The sequence below is a fragment of the Loxodonta africana genome, chromosome 9, assembly GCF_030014295.1.
Source record: "Loxodonta africana isolate mLoxAfr1 chromosome 9, mLoxAfr1.hap2, whole genome shotgun sequence".
In the NCBI taxonomy this organism is placed as follows: Eukaryota; Metazoa; Chordata; class Mammalia; order Proboscidea; family Elephantidae; genus Loxodonta; species Loxodonta africana.
Window position 1 is genome coordinate 53987496 of NC_087350.1, and position 14316 is coordinate 54001811.

A 14316-nucleotide genomic window follows, 5' to 3' on the forward strand; every position below is an offset into this window, starting at 1 on the left:
CCACAGATGTAGTCCATTTGACTTCTGTGTGTTCCATCCGGCAAGGTCCATGTGTACAGTTGCCGTTTATGTTGGTGAAAGAAGGTATTTGCAATGAAGAAGTTGTTGATCTTGCAAAATTCTATCATTCGATCTCCAGCATTGTTTCTATCACCAAGGCCATATTTTCCAACTACTGATCCTTCGTCTTTGTTTCCAACTTTTGCATTCCAATCACCAGTAATTATCAATGCATCTTGATTGCATGTTCGATCAATTTCAGACTGTAGCAGCTGATAAAAATCTTCTTTTTCTTCATCTTTGGCCCTAGTGGTTGGTGCGTAAATTTGAGTAATAGTCGTATTAACTGGTCTTCCTTGTAGGCGTATGGATATTATCCTATCACTGACAGGGTTGTGCTTCAGGATAGATTCTGAAATGTTCTTTTTAACGATGAATGCAGCACCATTCCTCTTCAAGTTGTCATTCCCAGCATAATAGACTATATGATTGTCTGATTCAAAATGGCCAATACCAGTCGATTTCAGCTCACTAATGCCTAGGATATCAATGCTTATGCGTTCCATTTCATTTTTGGCGGTTTTCAATTTTCCTAGATTCATACTTCATACATTCCAGGTTCCAATTATTAATGGATGTTTGCAGCTGTTTCTTCTCATTTTGAGTCAGGCCACGTTAGCAAATGAAGGTCCCGAAAGCTTAACTCCATCCACATCATTAAGGTAGACTCTACTTTGAGGAGGCAGCTCTTCCCCAGTCATCTTTTGAGTGCCTTCCAACCTGGGAGGCTCATCTTCCAGCACTATATCAGACAATGTTTTGCTGCTATTCATAAGGTTTTCACTGGCTAATGCTTTTCAGAAATAGACTGCCGGGTCCTTTTTCCTAGTCTGTCTTAGTCTGGAAGCTCAGCTGAAGCCTGTCCTCCATGGGTGACCCTGCTGGTATCTGAATACCAGTGGCATAGCTTCCAGCATCACAGCAACACACAAGCCCCCACAGTACGACAAACTGACAGACACGTGGGGGTATTTAATAACTTACTTAATGTTAAATATCTGGAAGGCAGGCATTTAAATGTTGAACGAATGAGTAAATTGTCATTTCTTGAACTGCTAAGAAAAATGCTGATGCAATATACTCATTCTCAGGGTTTGAATGAATAACATAAAACACCTTGTGGACATGAAGATGCCTGAATCGGTTTTATCCATGGTAGCAAAGAGTTATAGGACATCTAGGGAGTAGAATTAAGTCAAGAGTGGTGCATGCATACAACGAAAGGGGTAAAAAGAAATGAACTAGGACATATATCTCAAAAATTTGTGTGGTTAAAAAAACAAAACAAAAGCAGAATGAGATATATACCACAGTATTGTTTATGTAAATGGAAAAATGCACATAAACAAAGAAAGAAACAAGTTTTTCAAGGATTTATACAAAGGTAAGTGAACAAATGGAAAATGGCATGGCAGAACATATTCTTAGTGGTGGGTGTCCACAATGTAGGACCATGATGAACTCTGGGGAAATTAGAGCAAAATAATAAGTAAAAAGTAAGTTTAAAGTTATAATTTTCTTCTAATTTACTTTTTCTTATTATTTATTTGACATTCACTAAGGAGTATGAACTTCTAAATAAGTGCCTCTGAGGATAAAACAAGCAACGAGAACAAAACTGTTGACCTGGGTTCATTATTCCTCTGATTGCCCTGCTGATTATTTTAGCAAGCCTCTTTTACTGCCAAGGAAGTTCAGAGATAAACCTTACCAGGACATAACTGAAAATTTGCTTTGATACAGAAAGAGAAAAATATAACCACCTGGTCTAAAACAGTTTCACTCACCCTACTGTTGTCAGCCTCTATTCTCTTACACTGCTTTTTTTTTTTTCCCATAAAATGTAGATTTACACACCCACACTCACCTATGCATATGTATGTATGCACACTTGTGTGTGTGTGGTCTCCCACATTAGAATACATGACCCACAAAGCCAGGCCTTTCTCTGTATACTTATAGTTGTGATCCCACCCCCAGAACAGTGTTTTTCACAGAGTAGATGTTCAATACACATTTATGATTTAAATTAAACTGAATGAGAGAGTTTCAACTCTGTTCCTGAAAGAAAGGTCTCCTGCCCAAGTCCATATTATCAACAGAAGAAGTTTGTGAAGAGTTAGCATTGGAAGGGGACGACAACATCAAAAAGCATCAGGCTGGCAAGTTGCTCACATGGTGGCTAATCATGAACCTAAGGATGGAAAGTAGAGGTAGGAAGAAGGATACATTTATTGGCTTGTTTGTGATTGAAGTTATAAAAGAGATTTATGTCAAACAGAAGAATCTTCTCTATTCTAGCTGGCTCCATGACCATGGAAACAGTCAACCAAACCACCAGTGTCTCTGAGTTCATCCTCCTGGGACTGTCCTCACGGCCCGAGGACCAGAAGCCACTCTTTGTCCTCTTCCTCACCATGTACCTCATCACCATAACAGGAAACCTGCTCATCATTCTGGCCATCTACTCTGATCCCCAGCTCCAGACATCCATGTATTTCTTCTTGAGTTTCCTGTCTTTCACTGACATTTGCTTCACAACTACCATTGTTCCCAAAATGCTGGTGAACTTCTTGTCCACTAAGAAGACCATCTCCTATGCTGGATGTCTGACACAGATGTATTTTCTCTATGCTTTTGGCAACACTGACAGTTGCCTTCTGGCAGCCATGGCCATTGACCGCTATATAGCCATCTGTAACCCTCTCCACTATGTTACCATCATGAGCCATCATCACTGCTTCCTGCTGTTGGCCTTCTGCTGCTCATTTCCTCACCTTCACTCCCTCCTGCATATACTTCTGCTGAATCTTCTCACCTTCTGTGACTCCAATGTTATCCAGCACTTCCTCTGTGACATCAACCCTCTCCTGAAATTGTCTTGCTCTTCCACATTTCTCAAAGATATCACAATAAAAACAGAAGAAGTGGTTATTTTAGTGACTCCCTTTCTATGCATTTCTTTCTCTTATATAGGAATCCTTATTGCGGTTCTCAAAATTCCCTCAGCTGCTGGAAAATGCAAAGCCTTCTCCACTTGTGGTTCTCACTTCACCGTAGTGACCATCTTTTATGGAAGTATCTTCTATGTCTACTTACAGCCCTTTTCTAGCTACACTGTCAGGGACCAGGTGGCAACAATTGGCTACACCATTTTGTCCTCCATGCTAAACCCTTTTATCTACAGCCTGAGGAACAAAGACATGAAGAGGGGCCTGGGGAAGCTGATGTGCAGGAGGAAATTCTAGCTAGCACCTCCAGGGACAAGTTCTTGAGTCCCCTACTCCTCTTGGCCCTGTCTCTGCTTGTTCCTGATAAGCATAACAAAATTTGTAAGTCAGCAGGCATAGTCCACATGAGTTGTGGATATTGGGTTGTACCCATTTGTTTATACTTGCAACTATCAACTATTAAGGCCTTATTATGTCTTCATCAGCAGCGTATTCTTGGCTTTGTAGTGAAAAAAAAAAACAGCTTTTTGCCCTTATTAACTAGGTGATGTAGCAGCGCAGCACAGAACTGCCCTGATGGTCAGGCCAGTGCAGGGTGGTGGTGGTGGTCAGTTCCTTATAGTTCTCTACCTTTGTCATCTGTTATTTGTCCTTCAAAAGCACTCACTCCTCTTCAGCTCCCTCTTACCTGCAGGGATTCCCACCATCACTACCATTCAGCAGTCTGTATGGTTTCCAGAGAAAGATTGAAGTATGTGCTTAGAATTATTTACATTATCTTTTGAAGAGAGAATTAAAGCCCGTATGTGGACATTGAAGACAGATATAACCCAGAGCCTCTGGAACCACACAGAGGTATATTGGGCCTCTCTTGGAAGTGAATTGGCCAAGACAACAGGCAAGGACTTCACTCTGCTAGCTTTTGTTTTCATTCGATAGTCTCTAATTTTCTCTCAGAGATTTTAGATTTTACTATAATTTACATCTTAATGCTTTTATCATTATTATCCTCCTATTTTTATCCCACTCCCATGGATATTATTCAGTAAGTCTCATGTGTAGCCTGAGAATCTGCATTTTAATAAGCACCCCTAGCAGTCCTTGAACAACACCTAGAGAAAACTACCTTGGCTCTTATATGAGAAGTTGCATGCTTGAAAATCTCTGATCATTCCTCATGTCTCAGTGGTTTATTTCTAGAATTCATGCCTATAATAATACTCCATTAAGTGCATAGAGACCTGGTGGCGTAGTGGCTAAGAGCTTGGCTGCTAACCAAAAGGTTAGCAGTTTGAATCTACCAGCCACTCCTTGGAAACCCTGTGGGGCAGGTCTACTCTGTCCCATAGGGTCACTATGAGTCAGAATGGACTCAGTAGCAACAGGTAAGTGCATACGGCAATATGTACACAGCCATTCATTATAGTGCTGTTTGTAATAGCAAAAAATAGAAGGGTTATAAACAAATGCCTATCAGTAGGAAAATGCATAAATAAATGATGATTCAATACTTCTATAGACTGGAACAATATGAAGTAGTTATAAATAATGGAGTAGATCTCTATCGCTAAGCTGAAAAGGCATTACGGATGAAAAACAAGTTGCAAAATAAAATGTTTAAGAATAAATATATTAGGGTAAAAAAACTTATATGAGTGTATATGTGTATATTATAAATAGATGAGAATATATATACACACACACATATATATAATCTGCAGAAAGGAAACCTCCAATTAAAAATGATTAATTCTTGGAAGTGACAATGGAATAGGGAAGAAGATAATATTTGCTTTTTATTTTATATGAACCTGCAATATTTGAATTTGTTAAAAGGAAATATGTACTGTTTGTAGAATAAAACTGATAATTATTAGGAAAAAGATTAATACAATCTGTTGTTCATTGCCATTCAGTTTTGTCTAAATAGTAATAATATCATTTTATAATAGGAAAGAGGTCAGACACCCGAAAAGACTCTCAATTCAATTGTCCAAATTCTTACTCTGGGGAAGAACCAGATAAAGAAGAGCCACGCCATGGGTGAAGCTACACAGTCGTAGGTCTGTGGCCAGCTTCTTGTGCACAGTCCTTAGAAAAAGTAGAAAGATTAGGGTCTCCTCTTCCAAGACCAAAGTGGTAGTAGCAATACGAGATCTCTATATGTTGTGTGGAGTTCCTGGGTGGTGTAAACAGTTAATGTGTTTGGCTGCTAACTGAAAGGATGGTGGTTTGAGTCTACCCAGAGGTGCCTCAAAAGAAAAGTTTGATGACCTATTTCCAAAAAAATCAACCATTGAATACCCTATGTATCACAGTTCTACTCTGACACATATGAGGGTGCCGTGAGTTGGTATCAACTCAACAGCAACAGGGTATTTTTTCAAATAGATTGTGTGGGAAGACATGTTGCCTACAAAAATGAAAGGCAGATTAAACTAAAATTTCTCATTGAAAATTATGATCCTCCAGACTTACTAGTCAGCAGAAACTGGAGAAACACAGAGAGTATGGCCCCCAGATGCCCTTTTAGCTCAGTAATGAAGTCTATCCTGGGTTCACCCTTCAGCCAAAGATTACACAGGCCCATAAAACAAAAGTAGACTAAATGGGCTCACCAGCCCAGAGGCGAGCAACAGAAGGCAGGAGGGGGCAGGAAAGCTAGTAATAGGGAATCCAAAGTGGAGAAGGGGAGAGTGTTGACATGTTGTAGGGTTGGTAACCAATGTCACAAAACAATATGTGTACTATTGTTTAATGAAAAGCTAGTTCTGTAAAACTTCACTTAAAGTACAATTGAAAAAGAAATTATGATCCATTCATTTATTCAGCAAATATTTGTGGAATGCCCACTCTGTACCAGTCTTGTGTGCTCTTGGGGATGGATCAGTTGCCAAAACTGATTTTTTGAAGCTTACATGGTAGCAGAGGGATACAGACACTAAACAACAGACGAAATAAATAGGTAAACTATATAATAGGATAAAAGGAGGGAAGTGCTACGAAAATGTAGAACAAGGTATGGGAGATCCGAAGTACTGGGGTAGAATAGGAAAACAATTTTAAAAAGAGTGATAAGACATTTAACAATATTTGAATATGGTGAGAGTGTTAGTCTTTGGAGCATCGGGGAGAAGAGCTTTCCAGTGCAATGAAACAACCAGTACAAAGACCTTAAAGTAGGGATACACCTAGCACATTCTCGGAGCAACAAGAAGGCCAGTGTGGCTGGAAAAGAGCCACAGGGGGAGTAGTTAGGATTGTGTTCAGAAGATAAAGGAAAACCAAATCACATAGGACCTTTTGGGCCATTGTAATTACTTGGCTTTTACTGAAAATTTTGGGAATGCATTAGATGGTTTTGAGCAGAGGATTGACATGATCAGAATTTAAGTTTAAAAAGCATTACTCTGGCTGCTATATTGAGAACATTCTGGGGTGACAAAGAGAAGCAGGGAGACAAGTTAGGAAGTTAATGCAATATGTCATGCAAGAGATGATGTTGGCAAAGACCAAGGTAGTAAAAGCAGATGTAATGAGAAGTGGTCAAATTCTGAATGTATTTTAAGAAAGAGTCAATGGAATTTCCTGACAGATTAAATGTGGAATATGAGGGAAAAAGAATAGACAAGTATGTTTCCAATGTCTTTAGTTAATGCAACTAGAAGGCTGAAGGTCCATCAACTGAGGGAAAGAATGCTGCAGATGGAGCAGGTTTTGGGGGAAGATCAGGAGTTCAGTGTACACAGGGTAAGGTTAAGATGTCAATTAATACAATCAGGTAGCAATATTCAGTATGCAATTGCACATAAGAATTAGGAGAAAGATCAGACCCAAAGATAGAAATACAGGTGTTTATCAATATATAGGTGGCAGTTAAAGCCATGAGATTAGATGAGATCACATAATAGGCACTCAATAAATATTTGTGAAAGAATGAATAGAAAGAAGGAAGGCCACATAAAAAGTAATTAGAGAAGTCAGGATGAAAATCATGGACTTTTTGTCTCTGTAGCACATACTTTTCATGAAAAAATTAAACTCAAGACTAAGGGAAAAAGTCACATGTGTATTTTGTGAGGCAGTGGTTTACATTGTGGGCAACAGCAGAATGTGTTTATATTTACCATAAGACATTGTGGATGATGTTCACCATAATAAGGAAATAAAAATCAAACAGTAATTTTCTCTTCATAAAAATCAAACAGTAATTTTCTCTTCGACTCCAGTGCCAGGGATAGTTGTTATTTTCATTTTTTGAAAGAAGAACTTGAGGCCTATAGAAGTTAATTTGTTAAAAGCAACTAGAAAATGACAAGCCCAGCACTGTAATAAATACCTTGTTTCCCCAACACTAGTCGTCAAAACACTGCTCTGGAACTAAACTATGAAAACACTACATTATTTTTCTAATATAAATACATATATATACATGTATATAAATATGAACATAATCTTTGCCTGACCCTTTGCTTTGAACACATACAAACTAACACCTTAGTTCCACAACGAAAAAGCTAATCTGCGTGCTTTCCCCGACACTGGAATACACATCCACACCGTGAACCTACTAAATCCCCTAAAAAACATGGCCCTCCCTCCCATATTGAATTATTACCTACCCAATTCCAGAATATACCTCTATTCACATCTCAATTCCCAAACATAAAAACATTCACCCAAATAAACTTTCATCCACTTTCAATGACCCATTCTTGGGGAAACTGAACAATGCCCTTGAGATGTTGCAGTGAGGTTAAGAGGCTCTAAGAACAGCCCCAACGAATGGGGAGCCTCAGAGGTTCCATGTCTCCTTGGAGTCAGCTGTGCTAGCTGTAATGCCCATTCATTTTCTCTACTTGGCGAGCTCACAGAATAAATTCCCTGGAGGAATCAGCCAGTCCACAACTACCTCAGCCCAGCAAAGGTCCCATATGCCAGGTGAGCAGAACTCAAAACTATGAGAAGCTGAGAGGGCTTCCGCAATCAAGAGAGTCCTTGCACTTAGTTCAGAACATCTCTGCCTTTTGAGACGTGGAGGTAGAAGAAACAGGATCATGGTAGGGCCAGAGTTTAAGAAAGAGACAGGGGTTTGAGACCAGAGGGAAGAACTGTGTTATTTCTCTTTTGTTGTTTTTAAGTGCTGTCGAGTCAATTCCAACTCATAGTGACCTTATGTACAACAGAACAAAATACTGCCTGGTCCTGCACCAACCTCACAATCATTCCTATGCTTGAGCCCATTGTGGCAGTCACTGTGTCAAACCATCTCACCAAAGGTGTTCTTTTTTTTCACTGACCGGGTACCAAACATGATGTCCTTCTTCAGGGACTGGTCACTACTGATGACGTGTCCAAAGTATTTGAGACGAAATCTCACCATCCTCACTTCTAGTGAGCATTCTGGCTGTACTTCTTCCGAGACAGATTTGTTCATTCTTTTGGGAGTCCATGGTATATTCAATACTCTTTGTCAACACCATAATTCAGAGGCATCTATTCTTCTTTGGTCTTCCTTATTCATTGTCAAGTTTTCATATGCATATAAGGTAATTGAAAACACCATGGCTTGGGTCAGGGGGACCTTAGTTCTTAAAGTGACATCTTCTGCTTTTTAACACTTTAAAGAGATCTTCTGCAGCTTAGTTTCCACTATCACAACAACATGCAAGCCCCCACGTTATGACAAACTGACAGATGTGTGGGGTTATTTCTCTAGAACAATGTATTAATTCCTCCCTCCTTTCCTACCCTTCTTCTTGCTAAACAGTCCAGAAATTGAAAGGAGGAACATGAAGAAACTGAGCTAATGCTGAGAAATAGACTTGGAGCTAATTAGCAAATGTGGTCCAGGAGAAAGGTCAGCTGCTGGAGAAACTGGAAATGAAAGAAAAGCTTCTGGATATGGAGGTAAGCTTCAGTAAGCTAGTCAGTTACCCACCCACTCGGCTATTTCAACCTGACATGTCACTTGCTCTTCCCTTCTTGATAGTTTTAAATATATGATGGATTAAGAATTCATAGAGTCTAACTGTGAGTCCCTGGGTGACACAAACAGTTAAGCACTCTGATACTAGCCAAAAGGTTGGCAGTTCCAAGCCCCCCCAGAAGCACCTTGAAAGAAAGGCCTGATGATCTACTTTCAAAAGATTACAGCCATTGAAACCACTATGGAGCACAGTTCTACTCTGAAATGTATGGGGTCTCCATGATTCGGATTTGGTTTGAAGGCAACTAGTTTTACTGGTTCAGTTAGAGTCCAAATGAAACCTCCATCTGGTTTTTGGTTTTAGGTCCATCCACCTTGATCTCTAGAGCAGAAATTGTTTTGGAAGAAACAAACCTCATCAGTAGTAAAGGGAAAAAAAGATTCTATTTTCGGGCTTTCCACTCACCCTTTGCTTTTATAGCTGTTCTCCCTGATTCTCACTTCCAAAACCTCCTTCCTTTTTCCTAGTCATCAACACGGATGACCTCACATTTGCGTCCTGGAGCACCCAACCTTGCCTAATTAAGCCAAGTCCCCACTAATTTTTTCTATTCTTCGTTACCCAGGTAACCTTTTCACAATCAACTTGTTTTTGAATACTGATCTGTTTTTGACAAACTGTCTTCAGACATGATGTCTCACTTGCTCTTTATAAAGCACCAGAGAATTGGCTTGTGAGCAGGTGGTGAAGGACAAATCACAACCCCATCTTCTGCCTCAAGTCCAGAACATCGTCCACGGTGCTACCTCAGCTCCACACCCCAGACACGCCCCAGCCATGCAAGGCCAATTGTTTCCACCTGAGTGTTGCCAGTAAGGGATAAATATTCAAAATTTCAAAGTCTACCACCCGCACAGCACAGAGGAATAAGTGGCTTCAACTATAAGAGTTGATTCCTAACATGGAAGGAAAAAAGCTTGTTATTCAAGGGGGAAAAGTAAGTTCATGTGGAAAATTACGAGAGAAGTGCCTGTGCCTGACTGTGACAGACAAAAATAATTGTGTCTTTGACATGAGGAGGTGTGGGCTTCAGAGCAAGTCAACTCAAAGTTCATATTCTGGTTGCTTTTTACCTTCTCAGGGACCTTAGGTAAATCACTTCACCTCTCTAAGCCTCAGTCTCCTGATATATAAAATGGCAATAACAGAACATGCCTCATAATCCTTTATGAGATTTAGTGAGATGCTTAGCATTGCCTTAAACAGAGTAAATTTTCAATAAATATTGGCTCTTACTATTGTTATTAACCTTAATAATTGATTCACTAAAATTGTTCAACATATAAACAAATATTCCTTCTATAAAATCTTGAAAAGTCATGAAATTGACAATTAGGCGGTGAGGGGTATGAATATTTAAAATACGTGCATTAATTAATTTTGAGAATATCCAGAAAGAGCAGATAAGGAAAGATGACAATGAAGATGATGGTGATCAACAGCTTATTCTGAGTATTTACAACACCTGCCTCTTTGAAGCACTGTACTTTAAATGTATTATCTCATTAAATCCTCATGACAGGATATTAATGATACAAGAATCCTCATTGCAGAATTTGTTGTGGTAGCAAGGAATGGAGGCCACTTTGATGTCCATCACTAGTTATATTAGTTTCCTAGGTCTGCCATAACAATGTCTCATAAAATGGGTGGCTTTAAAGAACAGGAATTTATTCTCTCACAGTTCTGGAGCCCAGAATTCTGAAATCAAGATGTCAGCAGGGTCAAGTTCCCTCCAAAGGCTCTAGGGAGAATCCTTCTGTCTTAGTTATCTAGTGCTACTGTAACAGAAATACCACAAGTGGATGGCTTTAACAAAGAGAAATTTATTTTTTCATAGAAAAGTAGGCTAGAAGTCCAGATTCAGGGTGTCAGCTCCAGGGGAAGGCTTTTCCTCTCTGTCGGCTCTGGAGAAAGGTCCTTGTCCTCAATCTTGCCCTGGTTGAGGAGCTTCTCAGGAGCAGGGACCCTAGATCCAAAGCATGCACTTGCTCCTGGCACTGCTTTCTTGGTGGCTTGAGGTCCCTCTGTGTCTCTGCTCGCTTCTCTCTTTTATATCTCAAGAGATTGCCTCAAGACACAATCCAATCTTGTAGATTGGGTCCTGCCTCACTAACACAACTGCCACCCATCCTCCCTCATTCACTTCATAGATGCAGGATTTTCAACATATAGGAAAATCACACAATACCAGGAATATGGTCCAGCCAAGTTGATACACACATTTTTGGGGGGACATAATTCAATCCATGGCACTTTCCTTTACTCTTCCAGCTCTTGGTGGCTCCTGGTACTCCTTGCTTTATGACAGCATTACTCCAGTCTTTGCCGCTGTCTTTACATGCCCTTCTTCCCTCCTGTGTCTCTGTTTCATCTCCTCTTCTTGTAAGGACAAGGGTCGTTGAATTTAGGGCCCACCCTAAATCCAGGATGATTCTCTCTTGAGACCCTTAACTAATTATATCTGCAAAGATCCCACGTCCAAATAAGGTCACATTCTGAAGTTTTCAATGGACATGAATTTTGGAGGGATGCTATTGAATCCACTATACTAGGTAACTGGATATAACTGGAAAAAATATACGTGCAAAAAATACATGTTTCTCATAGATATTTCTGGAGAAATATATGAAAGATGACTAGAAGAACGAAACTGAATACTTAACATTGGGTGGCCATCCTGTACCAATGCGAGTTAACATGGGGGATTAATGAGGGGAAAACAACTTATTAAAAAGGGGGCCTTGTGCAGATTGATCATTATAGATAGCATGCCATGAGCTAAGGAGAAGGAGCCTCTCATTCTGTGTTCTAGGGGCATGGGAGAATCACTTTATAAACAGGATTCAACATTACTCTTAGATTTATCCTGCTGTTTATTTTTGCAAACTCTTCCCTCCCCCCAAGGACAGATAGACTTCAGTGTGATAGAAATGAATTTGCTTTGATAGGAAAAAAGAATCCTACAACCTTCTTATCTAAAATATTCCCACCCCCAGTCCCCATCAATCTCCATTCCTCTCTACTATTTATTTTGTTCATAAAAGTAGTCCCTACCTGATATAATACTATATATTTTATGTGTTTGTGATCTATCTCCCCAACTACACTATAAACTTCACAAAGACAGGCATTTCCCTGCTGAATTGTTATGTCCGCATAGGAGAACGATGTTTTTTACAGGAAAGGAACTAATGAACCTACATTAGAGAGTTCTATCTCTGATGGTTTCTAAAGAAAAACTCTTCTGTTGCTCCAGCTTTCAACACATGGCCCTCGTGATGCTCATGGATTTTAGAAGGGAGTAAATCATCAAGAACCATGAGGTTGACAAGTTCTCTGTCCACAGGGGTTAATTGTAACCACATAGAGGAAACAAAGACTTGCGGGATTCTCATGATTTGGGTTATGGAGTCGTAAAGTATTAAATAATAACGCATCTTCTACATAACTGGGTCCAGGTCAATGGAAAGAGTCAACCAAACCACCAGTGTCTCTGAGTTCATCCTCCTGGGACTGTCCTCATGGCCCGAGGACCAGAAGCCACTCTTTGTCCTCTTTCTCACCATGTACCTCATCACCATAACAGGAAATCTCATCATTCTGGCCATCCACTCTGATCCCCAGCTTCAGACACCCATGTATTTCTTCTTGAGTTTCCTCTCTTTCACTGACATTTGCTTCACAACAACCATTGTTCCCAAGATGCTGAGGAACTTCTTGTCTGAGAAAAAGACCATCTCCTATGCTGGGTGTCTAACACAGATGTATTTTTTCTATGCTTTGGGCAACACTGACAGTTACATCTTGGCAGCCATGGCCTTTGACCGTTATGTGGCCATCTGTGATCCCTTCCACTATGTCACGACCATGAGCCACCACTACTGTGTCCTGCTGCTGATCTTCTCCTGTTCCATCTCTCACCTCCATTCCCTTCTGCACATTCTCCTGCTGAATCTTCTCACCTTCTGTGACTCCAATGCTATACACCACTTTCTCTGTGATATCAATCCTTTGCTGAAATTGTCCTGCACCTCCACATTTGTCAATGAAATTGTGATAAAGACAGAAGGGCTGGTTATTTTGGTGACCCCCTTTTTATGCATTTCTTTCTCTTATATACAAATCTTCATCACAGTTATCAAGATTCCCTCTGCTGCAGGGAAACACAAAGCTTTCTCCACCTGTGGTTCTCACCTCACTGTGGTAACCCTATTTTATGGAAGCATCTTCTATGTCTATTTACAGCCCCTGTCCAGCTACACTGTTGGGGACCAAGTGGTAACAATCGTCTACACAGTTTTATCCTCCATGCTAAACCCTTTTATTTACAGCTTGAGAAACAAAGACTTGAAACGGGGCCTAAAGAAGCTAATGAGCAGGAGGCAATCCTAGCCAGCTCCCTCTTGACAAGCACAGGAATGGGATCTGCTTCACTTGGATCCGCTTGTCACTGGCTCTTGGTGTACATGTCAACCTGTTGGAGATTAGCATGTTTATTCCACATGAAGCAAGGCTGTCATGGGCACTTATAACCATTTTTCATGGCTCATAAATTGACCCCACATCTGCTACAATTTTTGTTTTCTTCCTCACTTCTTCTCCCCTTTCTCTTCTTCCAAATACTGCTGTAAACTAATCCTTTTGCCACAAATATTTCCTGAACAAATTTCTCTGTTAAGACTGATCCTTTAAAATTCTTCACATTTCGGCATACTGATGAAAATAATTACTCAATATGTAGCTGTTTGACTGTCTTTTTGAACATTTGAACAGCGGGAAGAATGGAGGGAGAAAAAAAAAGAAGGGAGATGGAAGAGCATAAGAGAGAGAACTAGTTTGTGTCTTCCGCAGAGCCCTGGAGATGTCCCTGACAGGAGGTAGTTAGTGTCTCTTTCCCATCAGCCTGGGCAGAACCATGTCTCCTCCTTCCTGTGCATTGCTCATTGTATCTTGTTCTGGGCCTTGTAGCAAGCAACAGCTCAATAGTAAATCCAAATGAGCTAAGCAATTTAGTAATTCAGCTCTCAGGTATTCAGGTGACTTCTGTATCTCTGCTCTGGTTATCTGGTATTTGTTCCTCATAGACTTGCTTCCACCTCTCCAGTGCTTCCTATTAAAAACAATTTTCCATACAGGTGTCTTTGCTCTAACCACAAAAATCCCTCAGCACACTGTTTTCCAAGTAAGATATTTTATGTGTACTTAAATTTATATTCAGTGCCTTAAAGTCAGGTGGCTAGAATTTTAAGGGAAACAATATTTGAAGGAAAACAATTCCTGGTTCAGATCTGTAAGGAGAAATCAGTAGGCAA

At 40.1% G+C, this 14316-nt stretch overlaps 2 protein-coding genes across 2 annotated transcripts; both read left to right on the plus strand.

Annotated features, from left to right (window-relative positions):
* The first annotated feature begins 2200 nt into the window (after positions 1-2200).
* Positions 2201-3422, plus strand: LOC100676493 (olfactory receptor 1L8-like). Its single transcript, XM_003407488.3, has one exon. It carries the CDS (start codon positions 2331-2333, stop codon positions 3306-3308), a length of 978 nt encoding a protein of 325 aa, XP_003407536.2. The 5' UTR covers positions 2201-2330; the 3' UTR covers positions 3309-3422.
* An 8889-nt stretch (positions 3423-12311) lies between these two features.
* On the plus strand, positions 12312-13396 carry LOC100676778 (olfactory receptor 1L8-like). Its single transcript, XM_003407489.3, has one exon. The coding sequence runs from the start codon at positions 12467-12469 to the stop codon at positions 13394-13396; it is 930 nt and encodes a 309-aa protein (XP_003407537.2). The 5' UTR covers positions 12312-12466.
* The last annotated feature ends 920 nt before the right edge of the window (positions 13397-14316 follow it).

What these genes read in the sequence shown, in the direction of transcription:
- LOC100676778 (XM_003407489.3), top strand. Translation starts at nt 12,467, where the DNA reads ATGGAAAGAGTCAACCAAACCACCAGTGTCTCTGAGTTCATCCTCCTG.
- LOC100676493 (XM_003407488.3), top strand. Translation starts at nt 2,331, where the DNA reads ATGTCAAACAGAAGAATCTTCTCTATTCTAGCTGGCTCCATGACCATG.